This window comes from Otolemur garnettii, unplaced genomic scaffold (genome assembly GCF_000181295.1).
Source record: "Otolemur garnettii isolate 467f Iridium unplaced genomic scaffold, OtoGar3 scaffold00018, whole genome shotgun sequence".
Taxonomy (NCBI): domain Eukaryota; kingdom Metazoa; phylum Chordata; class Mammalia; order Primates; family Galagidae; genus Otolemur; species Otolemur garnettii.
Window position 1 is genome coordinate 13545534 of NW_003852413.1, and position 14259 is coordinate 13559792.

General features: G+C 35.5%; 1 protein-coding gene across 1 annotated transcript in view; it reads right to left on the reverse strand.

The window, feature by feature from the left end:
• CEP112 (centrosomal protein 112) overlaps window positions 1–14259 on the reverse strand; it is a 423284-nt gene that overhangs the window by 372846 nt on the left and 36179 nt on the right. Inside the window, exons 5-6 of the mRNA XM_003786186.3 lie at window positions 4621–4714; window positions 2258–2335 (exon numbers count right to left, since the gene is read on the reverse strand). Coding sequence (XP_003786234.1) covers window positions 2258–2335; window positions 4621–4714 — 172 coding nt within the window. The remainder of the gene's footprint in view (window positions 1–2257; window positions 2336–4620; window positions 4715–14259) is intronic.

Consider the following 14259-nt stretch of genomic DNA (forward strand, 5'->3'; position numbering starts at 1 on the left):
TTATTTCCTTGTCTTGCCTAATTGTATTGGCTAGAACTTCCAGAACTATGTTGAATAGTAATGGTGACAGAGGACAACCTTGTCTGGTTCCAGTTCTGAGTGGAAAAGCTTTCAGTTCAGTTCTATTCAGTAAGATATTAGCTGTGGGTTTGTCATAGATAGCTTTGATCAATTTAAGAAATGTGCCACCTACAGCAGAATATAGTCACTTTCTAATTTTTTTAAATTAAAATTTACTCTTTAAATAGAAATCATCTTCTTACTTAAAAAACTTAAAAATAAAAAATAAAAATTTATAGTTTTGTGAGCTTTAACAAATGCATACAGTGGTATAACCAGCAATATACAAACTAGTTCCACAAAACTTTAAAAAAAAAATTTCCTAGTATTACCTATTATAACCAAATTCTACCTCAACCTTTAATACCTAGAAACTACTAATCTGTTCTCCATCCTTACGGTTTTGCCATTTCCACAGCATCAAGCAAAAGCAACCAAAAACATATGGCTTTTTCAGTCTTTTTCTTTCATTCAGTATAATATACTGCATTTGAAATTCATCCACTTTAATGTAAGATTTGGTAGCTGAATTCTTTTTATTACTGGAAAGTATTCCATTATATGGATATACATACAATTTGCTTATCCAGTCTTCAATTGAGAGGCATCTGGAACATTGCAGTTTGGAACAATGACACAAAAGGGTGGGGCTGAGGTTTGCTGTTACATATACTTGCTATCGGTTTTTGTGTGAACATAGATTTTTATCTCACTTGAGTAAACAAATACTTAGAAGGGAGAATGGTGGGTCGTGTGGTAAAACATTAAGTTTTACTTTTTAAAAAATACAAACTAATATTTTGCATTCCCTTCACCAAGAGGTGAGAGTTCCAGTAACTCCCTTATCCTCACCAGCATCTGGCATTATATTTGTTTGCTTTAACCATACAAATAGATGTATAGTGGTATCTCATTGAAATACATTTTCCCCATCTTTTTATTAGGTTGTTTTCTTGTTGTTGAGTTCTGAGAATTCTTGTGCATTCTAGATAGACGTCTTTGTCAGATATGCAATCTACAAATATTTCTACTAGTCCCTGGTTTTGGTAACAAGATAAAATTGGCCTTAAAAGTTGGCAAGGGTTATTTCCTCTAGGATCATATAAAATTGATATTATTTCTCCTGCTTGTTTGAGTTTGTTGGTGAGATCATCTGGGCCTGAAGTTTCCTTTACTGAAAAGTTTTCAACTGAAAATTCAGTTTACTTAATAGATACAGGGCTTTTCAGGTTAGCTATTTCTTCTTGAGTGAATGTTGGTAGTTTGTGTTGTTCAAGGACTTTTGTCCCTTTCATTTACATTATCAAATTTATGCCCACAGAGTTTCTCTGCAGTAATCTCCTACTCTTTGAGCATCTGTGCGGTCTATGGCGAAATCTCCTCCTTTATTCCTAATAAAGCAAATTCATTTTTCTTTTTATTCTTGGTTAGTTTGGCTAAATGTTTCTTGATTTTATTCATCATTTAAACATCCAACTTTTGGTTTCATTGATTTGCTCAAAGCATTTAAACAGCATATATGTAAAGGGAAAAGTAGAGGGTGGGGGGAAACCTACAGGGCTCACTATTGACGAAAATTTTAAAGCTAAACTTCTCAGCTTAGCATTCAGAGTTCCAAGACAAGGCAGCCCAACAATACTGCCTGTGAATCCCACACATAAATCCCAAAGACCCAGTTATGACGATTCACTTACGTTACCAAATCTTTCCTTATGGCCACTTCTGCTTGCATTTCCTGCTTTCCCTCCATTCCCCCTACCCAAATACTTTCACGCCTCTCAGCCTTTGTACATGACAACTGCTGTCTGTAATGTCTTTTCCATGAAGTCTCTCAGAGTGTTTTTAACCCAAATGATTTGGCCTCTCCAAGTTCTCCCTTCCCTCACACCTACCTCAGGATTCTACTTTCCATATAACTCGCTTTGGTATTTTTTTCTTCTTGTATCTTAAATTAACTACTTTGGGTGTATATCTCTTATTTCACCAATAAGAAGGTTATCTTGTCAAATACAAGGACTATTTTATGCTTCTTTGGAATGTTTTTCTCTATCCTGTATTTCTCCAGGCTAACACAGTAACAATTAATCTAATATCTTAATTCACTGAATATAATTAAATTAGTTCAGGTATTATCCATATACAATATAATTCTGACATGTCTATATATATATATATATATAAAAGAAATTTTTTTTACCCCAAGGTTCCAACTATTAAGGCGAGCTTCAATCTCACTATCATCCAAAGAAACTGGAGAGCTTTTTGAATGACTTTCCTGAAATACAAAAGAAAAAAAAGACAGAGGAAGAAGAAAGAAAGAGGGAAGAAATAAAAGAGGAAAAACAGAAGAAAGAAATAAAAGAGGAAAGAAAAAGGAAGGATGGAAAGGAAGGGAGGAAGGAAGAAACCAAAGAAGCAAGAGGGGATAAGGGTGGGAGGAAACAGGTCAAAATATATGTCATTCAGAGTAATGAGAGTTTTTGTGTTTGTATGGTAATGCTATGTTGTCCTCAGAGAGAAAGATTATGTTACAACTGATCTAGAGTTCTCAGTTCCAAGTAATGACTGTTTCTTATAGCTGCTTAGGGTTAAGAGAAGCCTAAACAATCTATTTACATAGTAACTGGGGGCTTTTTTAAGAATATTTTAGGCTGGGCACGATACCTCATGCCTGCAATCCTAGCATTCTGGGAAGCTGAGGCAGAAGGATCACTTGATGTTAGGAGGTTGAGACCAGCCTGAGCAAGAAGAAGACCTCATCTCTACTAAAAACAGAAACTTTCACAGAGCGTTGTGGTGGGTGCCTATAGGCCCACCTACTCAGGAGGCTAAGGAAGCTGAGGCAGGAGGATCACCTGAACCCAGGAGTTTGAGGTTGCTATGAGCTAGGCTGATGCAAGGCCATTCTAGCCTGGAGCAACAGAGTAAGACTCTGTCCCCAAAAAATGAGAAAGAGAATATTTTTAAAAAATAAATCCAGACTCTAAATTCATTTATAAAAATGTTTAATTGTGGTATACCACAGTAGCTTTAAAGTGGGAATGGGAAGACTTAAAAAGATGAATTATTTACTCTCATTAAATTTAGTTAACAGGAAAATTTTGTGTTGATGTCCAAGAAGCTCTGTGTTCTTAAATTAATTCTCACTCATACACTAAATTTAAAGATAAATCATCTTTGGACTCACATAATGAAAATGCAATTATGGTGATTCTTTACTTTTTAAAAAATGAAAATTCCATGCTTCTTTTCCTCCTGTACAATTTATTATATACATTTATCAAACAATTAAAACTGTAATTACCTGACAGCAACCTCTCCATGCCCAAAATAGACAATAAGCTCTAAAAACTTAGCTAATCTGTGTGAAATAATGCCTATTTTACAGCCCAAGAAATTTATTTTGAAATTAAATTTGTGGGTATAGCATTTTCATGCTTTTACAAAGCCTCATTGCTAACAAACAAACCTATTTACTTATGGTTATTTAAATGTATATGAAGTGATCATATGTTACGGAATCTCTAAATTTCTAACCAACAAAATGTTGAATGTCCATCATTTATAAACTGTATTAAAATTCATTATCATCTCTCCTAATGGTCCTCTGATTTCTATATGCTTTTCTTTGTGAATAAGAATTTCTTAAGTAAGAAAATGTGTTTGCCTTCTTTATTTTGAGTAAATACAGTAGAACCGTAGAACCTCCATAGATGACCACCTCCTTAAGTTGACCCAGTTTTCATAGACCAGACATGCACTACACATAAGTATCAGTACTTATGCTGACCACCACTGCATCTTGACCAGTTTTTTATGGTCCCTTGAGTCGTCAACTTACAGAGGTTCTACTGTAAAATGATTGATAGTCATTATTAGAAATGTGCTGTCCTTTAAATTAAATTGTTTTAAATTCCAAATTATCCCTGGAGAAAATGCAATGGGTTATGTTTAAAGCAATATGTGCTATAATAGTCACAAGTTACACATGATCCTTGTTATACTAAAAGTCATGCAACCTAAGACTGCAGACTTAGGCAATAAAAACTGTAAAAGCAAGAACAGTTTCTCTCTTTATAAAGCTAACTGGGATGCTCACTAGTGTCTTGTTCAAACCAGATCTGTGTAAAATAAATAAATGCAAGATAGGCATTTACAATATTTCAAGATACAAACAGTTCACCTTCATCAGAAAAACACTATTCCCTACATCATTACAAGTTAATTCCAATTTCTTATTAATTTTTTAATCACTAGGTATCTAATCATTTCCATACATACTCTGAGAAAAAGGGAAAAGTAAAAAACAAAGCTTTTCGAGGTTATTCTTCAGTGAACAGGAGAATCAACAGACTGATGAGCGTGACACTTCAGAATCACTCAGAAAGCAGAAAGAATTCTATGGAATATGCCAAACATACTGCATTCTTTGACATCAAGATATTCAGACTTCATTCACTGTTTTTAAATAATCATTGGAACTATAACAATATGAAATTAAAACTTTGTGAAGTCATTTTAAAAGAACAAGAAAAAATCAAAAGTAAAATCTAATCTTACACAAGCCTTTGGGGTAATGTTTTGTCCATCTTCTCCGTAAGTTGAACTCGCAGAATGTGATCTCATTGGGAGTGTCCCAGCCTCTTGTTCCCTACTAAGAGACCAAAATAGGAAAAATCAAAATTTGGAGAACACAGAGTATTCAACTCTAGAATTACCAATTTTTATTCTTTTGGAAATGAGATTTTTTGTTATTAATTATGCTCCAATAGCAAACAAAATCATACACAAATAATAACTATTTATATTTCTCAGATTTTTTAATGTATATTAAATTAAAATTTAAATGTCACATGAATGACCCACAATTGCTAACATAAATGCTATTTTTAAGTGGGACTATAATCAGCCATCTGAATTTAAGTCTTTTCTCCTCATTTGCTCCTTTTCTAAGTATGGAAGAGAGAACATGAAGTATATATTCTGGAAGAAGATCATTGTTTAAAGCAGGTTATCAAATTTTTTTGGATTTATATTTCATGTCAAGAGAAACTTTAAAATATATAAAATAACAAAACTTCCATATAGCATAAAATGTCAATTAATTTGAAACTATCTCAGAAATCGTGGATATATCAAAGTCTTTGATTTTAAAATAAACTACATTAATTCAGGTAAAATGTGCTATGTACAGGATAAGGAGGAAACCAGTTTAAATTGATTTCAACAAAAAGACTCTAATATAAAATGTCATGTAAAAATACCATCCTACTTTAGCCTGGAGTCTCTCTTATATGTTTTTATTCAAGCTACTTCAGCAAAAGTTCCATGATTATGAATACCTATCCTCTGAACACCTGCTTCAAGACACACAAAATGGAAAGTAACTATTATATAGTGAATTAAAGTCACTAACTTTCAGCCGGAAACCATATTAGGATTTCTTTCACAAATTGTGGACCATACTAAGTATTCCCAGAAGGGAGAATATTAATTCAAAAAGACGATTTCTTTTGAGACAGGCTCTCACTCTGTCACCCAGGCTAGAAGGACAGTGGCACAATTATATCTCACTGAGGAGGCCTCAAACTTCTGGGCTCTAGAAATCCCCCCACTATAGGCACATGCCACCACACTTAATTTTTTTTTCTTTCCTTTTTTTTTGTAGAGATAGTTATGTTGCCTAGGCTAGTTTCAAACTCTTAGACTTAAGAAGTCCTCTCATCTCAGCCTCCCAAAGTATTGGGATTACAGGCACAAAACCAAACTAATGTATTTTTTGTTAGTAACAATGAAAGAATACGATTTATTAGACTAGTTCATGGGTGGAAAACCTGCAGCCTTAAGGCCATATGTGGCCTTCTAGGTCCTTAAGTGTGAGCCTTTGACTGAATCCAAATTTTACAGAACAAGTTCTTCTATTTTTATTAATACAGTTTTATTCACCTTTTATATTCCTATTTTTAAAAGGAATATATTTAATATACCAAAGAGGAAAATAAGTTTCAACAAAATAATCCTTGAAGATTGACTGCACAATTAGAACATTAGTAAGCCTTGTGGCTAAATTAACAGCTCCTACACTTGTGATTTAGTTCTAACTTCCCCCACCTGACTGGTACCATTACTGGTAGAGGATGGTTGGTGAGGGTTTATGGGGATCGAGTATACCACTCCATTATTAGCTTGTGACAATGGTGAACTGTGTTTCTGTTCGAAATAGAATTTGTGAATGGTTGTAGAGTTCAACAGTATGTTTTAATTCTGTCTGCTTCATAGCTCATCATGTCAAAGGAGATCAAGAGAACACTGAAGGAAGGCTCGGCACCTGTAGCTCAGTCTTACAAGGCTGGCAGGTTTGAACCTAGTCTGGGCCAGCTAAACAACTGCAACAAGAAAATAGCCGGACATTGTGGCAGGCACCTGTAGTCCCAGCTGTCTGGGAGGCTGAGGCAAGAGAATCGCATACACCCAAGAGTTTGAGGTTGCTGAGAGCTGTGACACCACAGCACTCTACAGAGGGCAACACAGTGAGACTCTGTCTCAAAAAAAAGAGAGAGAACACTGAAAGAAGAAAATAGATTTTCATAAGGAGGATCAGGAATTGCACTATTGTCTTGTTTCTGCTAAAGAAGATGATTTCCTTTGTGATACTGCAATATCAACATTATAGAAATTCAGTGGCCATCAGCATTGTAACACTCATAAGAACCACAAATATTTTAAATTGGGGAAAGGCAAAAAAGGTTAAAATACAGAAATTAAAAGATAAAAGCAAAGACAATTTTTACAAGCAGCAGTAAGACCTGGAAATAATGCCACTGAAGCAAGTTATAAAGCAGCTTATGTAGTTGAGAAAAAAGAGAAGCCATTCAGTAATGTCGAAACTGTGAAAGAATGCATTGTTGAAGCTGTAGGATGCTTAGACTACAATGAAGTTTCAAAGTACAAACAAGTGCCTCTTTCACAGAGAACCATAAGTGATCAGCAACATGAATTAGCCTTCAACTTAACAGAACAACTTCATGTAATACTTCAAAAGGAAATTATATTATTCAATAGCATTGGTGAATCAACTGATATTACTGACTCAGTGCAGGTTTTACACTTCATTCTGATCAAAAAGATTTTCTTTGCTATGAGGAGTTACTAGCTTTGGACAGTTATGCAAACAGAACATGGGGAATGGATATCTTCAACAACTTTCAAGTTAGTGTCGTGAAGTTGGACTGAGTGTGGTAAACTGAGTACGTACAGACAGTGTACCTCCAATGATAGGAAGGGCTTATTGCATAGACCCAAAAAAAGGATCCAGATGCTGGATCCAGATGCTCTTAATTTTTTCATTGTATCTTGCATTACCAAAATCTCTGTGCTAAATCTACTGCCTTTTTTTTTTTTTTTTTGCAGTTTTTGGCTGCGGGCGGGTTTGAACCCACCACTTCTGGCATATGGGGCCGGCACCCTATTCCTTTGATCCACAAGTGACACCTTGCAACAAGTTATATGTATTGTTAACTATTTTTGTGCAAATGCAACACAGCATAGTCAGTTTTCTAACATACTAAAGTTGAAAGGTGAGGTATTCAGTATGAATTCATCATATCATTTTGAAGTGCATTGGGGGTGGCACCTGTGGCTCAAAAGGGTAGGGCACCAGCCCCATATGCCAGAGGTGGCGGGTTCAAACCCAGCCCTGGCCAAAAAATAAATAAATAAATAAAAAATTTTTTAAATGCAAAAACACTAAAAAAAAAAAAAAAAAAGTGCATTGGCTATTGCAGGGATAGGTGTTAGCCAAAATTTTATCTCTGTAAGAACAGATAAATTTTATGACGAGCATTGTCACCAATATGAATTATTGAAAGATTTCTTTAGGAATGCAGCATTTCTGTGTGATATGTCAAAGCAAAATGACTTTTTGCTTTGAGTATTTCTTTGCAAGGTAAAATCAAGTCTGGCAAAAGAAAAGAAAGTCCAAGCATTTAAAAAAAAAAAAAAAAAAGCTATCTCTTTTCAAAATACTTCTTTTTCACAAGGAAATTTTGGATGAAAACTTTTCCCTGTTATCAAAGGTCACTGATGAGCAGGATGATACACATGAATCATTTGAAGAAGATGCAGTTGTACATGCATACATATCAGACCTATTAATTGGAGAATACAATGAAAGGGTCACTGACTTTGAGAATCATGACATCACACTCAAATTAGCATTTCAGCCTTACCTACTTGATATCACTAAGGCACCTAAAGAACTACAGATGGAATTGACTGAGCTCTCAATTCTTAAGATGACATTTTAAAGTCACTGTTTGATGCTAAGGAAGATCCAACTGAAATGTGGGAAAATGCAGTAGAATACCCAAAGATGCTTTCTTGCTTTTCAACCACTATTGCTGTGAATTGACATTCTCCTACCTAACCCAAATCAAGACGCCCTTAAAGTCACAAATGACTGTTCTTGAGGATCAACTGAAATTGAGGACCTCCATGCTGCAACCAAATATTCAAATGCTTTCCAACAAAAAAGAAGAAACAACAAAGCAGTCAAAAGGTTATTTTAGGGTGGCACCTATGGCTGAAAGGAGCAGAGTACTGGCCCCATATGCTGGAGGTGGCAGGTTCAAACCCAGCCCCAGCCAAAAACTGCAAAAAAAAAGGTTATTTTAAAAATTAACAAATTGTTTTTTTAATTAAAGTCATACTATTTATGAAATAATGTATATTTTTAATGTCTAATTAAAGTTTCTTGAATGTGACCTTATTCATCTAAATTAATTACAGCTAAATTAATGCAGTCTTCCAACATGAAAAGTTCCCAAACCCTGCTCTAGTTACTAAGGAATGTAGTAACTAGAAAGAGAGCTATTGATTTTTTATGCCTCTATTCAGTATCCCAAAATCCCAAATAGTTAAAAGCAAATAAGAAAAATAAGTAAAGAAGTATTTTGAGAACTATTTCATCAATGTGTGTGAGCTGATATAAGCGTTTTAAACTCAATATGTGGAAAGAGGTAACTTGATATATCACATTAAGCAGTGCCTTCCTCTTCTTTGAGAATAGATTAAACAATCATAAAAAGAGCTATACTTAAAAATTTAAAAAATCCTTAAATATTAAAAATAACTCTTCTCATAGAAAATATTAATAAAAAAGCAGCCTAAAACATTTATCTATTTATTGCACAGGGTGCATACATAAAACAACATACCATTTTAATTCACTTGTAGCTGTCCTTTACCAATCAACCTCTTTTCCTTCACAATAAATTTTCAAAAGAGTTGTTGGATCCATGTCCTAACCTGCCGTTCATTTTTAAATCAACTACAATCTGATTCCTACTCCTCCTGAAAGTGCTATAAGTAAGGCCATCAATGATCCCCTAGACATTCAAGAAAATGAGTCATAATCTGTCCTTACCCTAACTGATCTCACTAATATAGGAGAGACAGTATTTTAAAGATGTCACAGTCATTGACTCTATAATATTGTATTTATGATAGGTTTGGAGGCTGAGAGAGCAATGTGGACTATAGATGTAGATTTGGTAAGCAAAGTTTCTTACGATTTGAAACCGATAGTATATTGGTTTATCCAGGGAAAGCATGTTCCCTGGTTCTCATCCTATCCTTTAGAAATCTCCTTCACAGTAATGTCCACTAGATTTTCTTTCTCTGACCACACCATATGCTATAATTTCATCCTGTTTCAAATTCCATTTATTTATATTTTAATTTTACATGCTTTCCCTGGATAAACCAATCTACTATTAGTTTTTCAAATCATAAGACACTTTGCTTACCAAATTTACATCTATAGTCCAAATTGCTCTCTCAGCCTCCAAACCTATCACAAATACAACTGAATAGACCTTCTTTCAATTTAACATGTCTAAAGCTTCAAGCCCCACTGAAGGCTGAGTAATGCAGAGGCTTACAGAAGCCAGCTTCTAGATAAGGCATTTCAGCCAACTAACAGAGGAGGTCAGTATCATTGCTAAAATCTGGCTGGCACAAGAAACACAGGACATCACACAGAAGTTTCATTTCTTGCCATGAGACTGTTTCTAGCTGGAAATACAATTAACTTAAACTCTAAGTAAGTACAAAGATTATCTCAAATTCATAATGATGTAGCTAGTGGTCAAGACGAAGAGCAAAACCGAAGGTGGAGGAAAAACTCAACTCTAAAGTCCTCTTTACGAATAACAAGTGCTACCTGACACAGAGGATAGCAAGTCCTGGCACTTAAGAAGAAAGCCGACAATTGGTAGAGGGGATAGGATCACAGTGAGCTCATGAAATGGTACTTCTGCCAAGTAGAAAAAGGGGATTATGGCTCAATTAATTTCAGAGTGCCAAAACTAACACAGAAAAAAAGAATTGAGTACATGAGGAAAATTCCCTGACATGTTCTTTACTACTCTTAAGCAATAAAACTAAGGAAATAAAAATTTTCCCTTTCATTTCTTCCAAGTGTAAAAATATTTCAAAAGGAATTCTGAAACACTCTTGAAATATCTACACTGACTCCAAATACTAGAAAAATATAAACTTGGTCCTGTATAGATAAGGAATGAGCTACAGAATAAGAGTTAAAGCCTAAAGGAAGATCAATCAAATGTCCTGTTGCAAAAGAAACTTACTGTAGGGGGTAAAGTCAGTAGAAGAGTGAAAAAAGAAGCCCTAGACCCTCCTTCCCCCATGGACTACAAATTTAACAATACATGGACTGGTTCTCTTTGTGAAACATCCAGAGACCAGATGAGAGGCTCTTGCACTCCAGGCGAACATAAAACCAACCATGAAGCCAGTAGAAAATTTATGGAGTTCTCTTGCCATAATCCCTCCTCCAACAGAGTAACATAGGATCAGGAAAAAATCCCCAGCTCCCAGCTTCCCCCAGAAGGAGAAATTAATTGTACAACCAATGTTTTGACTTTTCTGGGGGATACCCAAGGGACTAGTTACTGTCTTGCCTGAATCTGAGCTCTGACAGGCAAGAGTCCCAGGATGGAAATAGCTAAAAACAAAAGCTACAGTTTGGACTAATGTGTAATAACAAACCACAGTCCCTGCCATCAGCTCAGAAGATAATTAGCAAGTGAAACCCCCAAATTGCACCTTCTCCCTGGGGAAAAAAAGAGTTGAAGCACTGTCCAATATTCTGGCTTTTGGAGGGGTCTGCCTGAGGGACTGGATTCTATAAGCTATGAAAGAATTAGCAAACTCTAGAGAACAAAAGCAATGGTTTGGACTATTATGCACTCATGGCCAGAGCCCCTCTGCCAGCTCAACTGACACAACTGGAAAAACTCAACAGCCCACAGCTTCTCCCTGGGGAGGAAGAGAAAATAATTAAAGCATATGTCTAACATTCAGACATCTGGGATAACTGCCCAAGGAACTTGTGTCTATCTCACCTATCTTAAAGCACTAAGGGGGACCCAGCATAGTCCAGATGCCTAAGGGTAGTTAAAAAAAAAAAAAATCAAAAACCAAAAACAAAAGTGTTGGGCCATCACAGTGAAGACACAGAGGGCCTGTAGTACAAGGGATAAACTTCAGAAGGAGCAAGAGAGTATAATCTCCTGAAAATAATAACCAGCAAATATTGAGAAATTTACACAGAAAAGTTTAAAGAACACATATCAACAGAAAGTTTATGAGAGCCCAAGAATCTCTACTGGGTCTGATTCTTGAAAGTCATCCCCAGTACAAAGTTATTCCATAAAGGCAGAGAAAAGTGCCTTGACAAAGGATCAAGTAACATGAAATGTGGCCGAAAGAAAGAAAATAAATCTCTAGAAATCAGCCCTAAAGAAATAAAGGTATATGAATAACTGGACAAAGATTTCAAAATAACCATAATCAAAATGTTCAATAAGCTTAGGAAAATTATGCGTAAAGAACATGAATATTTCAACAAATAAAAAATGTTTAAAATAAAGAGAAACAAATGTTGAGTTAAACCATACAGTATCTTAACTGAAAACTTAAGGAGTTCAACAATAGCCTTGATCAAGTAAAAGAAAGACTTTAAACTCAAAGGCAGGTCATTTGAAATTAACCATTTAGAAGAGCAAAACTTAAAAGAAGAATGACAAGGAATGAAGAAAGCCTAAGAAACCTATGGGATACCATCAAGAAGACAAATATATGTATCACTGGATTCAGTGAAAGAAATAAGAGAGAAAAGTAGTAAGTTCATTTAAAGAAATAATCTGGGGAAGGTAAAAGACATCCATATTTATAAAGCTCAAAGAATCCCAAATAGGTTGAATATAAAGAGATCTACACCAAGGAACATCAGAGGCAAATTGTTAAAAGTCAAAGACAAAAAGAGAATTTTGAAATCAAAAAGAGAAAAGCACTAATCACATACAAAAGAGATCCACAAAACTGTCAGCAGATTTCTCGGAAGCAACTTTATAAACCAGGAAAGAATGAAATGATAAATTCTATGTACTGAAATAGAAAAACCATCAATCAACCACATTTTGGCCTGAAAAACTATCCTTTATAAATGGAGAGATATCCTAGCAATCTGGATAGATTGCCTGAGCTCACAAGTTGGAGACCTCCCTGAGCCAGAGCGAGACCTCATCTCTAAAAATAGTCAGGCACTGTGGCAGGTGCCTATAGTCCCAGCTACTTGGGAGGCTGAGGCAAGAGAACTGCTTAAGCCCAAGAGTTTGAGGTTGCTGTGATCTGTGATACCATAGCACTCTACAGCGGGTGACTTAGTAAGACTCTGTATCCAAAAAAAACAACCAGGAGATAAAGATTTAACCAGACAAACAAAAGTAGAAGGAAGTCATTACCTCTAAACCTGCTTAAAAGAAATGCTAAAGGGAATTCTTCAAGGTGAAATGACAGGATATTAATTAGCAGCATGAAAACACATGAACATATAAAACTCACTGGTAAAGGTAATTTTTTTTTTTTTTTGAGCCAGAGCCTCAAGCTGCCCCCCTGGGTAGAGTGCTGTGGCATCACAGCTCACCGCAACCTCCAACTCCTGGGCTCAAGCGAGTCTCCTGCCTCCGCCTCCCAAGTAGCTGGGACCACAGGCACCCGCCACAACACCTGGCTATTTTTTTTGGTTGCAGCCATCATTGTTGTTTGGCGGGCCCGGCTGGATTCGAACCTGCCACCTTAGGTGTATGTGGCTGGCGCCTTAGCCACTTGAGCCACAAGTGCCAAGCCAGTAAAGGTAATTATAAGGTCAAATACACATTACTCTATTAATGCAATAGTGGTACATAAATCATTTTCATGATTAATATAAAAGTTAAAAGACAAAAGTCTTGGCCAGGTGTGGTGGCTCACTCCTATAATGCTAGCACTCTGGGAAGCCCAAGATGGGTAGATTGCTTGAGCTCAGGAGTTCAAGACAAGCCTAAGCAAGAATGAGACCAAGTCTGTACTAAAAATAGAAAAACTAGCCAAGCATTGTGGGCAGGCACCTGTTGTCCCACCTATTTGGGAGGCTGAGGCAAGAAGATTGCTCAAGCCCAAGAGTTTAAGGTTGCTGTGAACTATGATGACAGGGCACTCTACCCAGGATGACAGAGTGAGACTCTGTACCAAAATAAAAAAAGACAAAAGTCTTAAAATAACTATAGCTACAATAATATGTTAGTGGATACAAAATGTTAAAAAGGTGAAAATTGGGATATTAATATAGTAACAAAGAGCGGGGGAGTAAAAGTGCAGAACTTTTATAGGCAATCAGTGTTAAGTTGTTGTCAACTTCAAATACATGGTTACAACTTTAAGATGATTTATGTAACCATAACTCTAACACAAATATTTAAAATGGAGTAGGTACTCAAAATATAAATAGTATCGATCAAAGCATAACACAACAATAAAAACCATCAAACCACAAAGAAAAACGATGGGAGAAGAAGAAATGAACAAAGGAAATATAAAACAGAAAGCAGGTAACAAGAAGGCAGTATGAAGTCTACAAATACAGGAAAAGTAAACAGCACATTCTTAAACAACCAATGGATCAACAAGGAAAATTAGAAAATATCTTGAGACAAAAATGAAAAACAACATACCAAAATTCACTGGATGCAGCAAAAACAGTGTAAAGAGGGAACATTATAGCTGTAAGAGCTTACATTAAAAATGAAGAAAAATCTTAAACCGATAACTTAAATTTATGTCTTTTTTTTTTTTTTT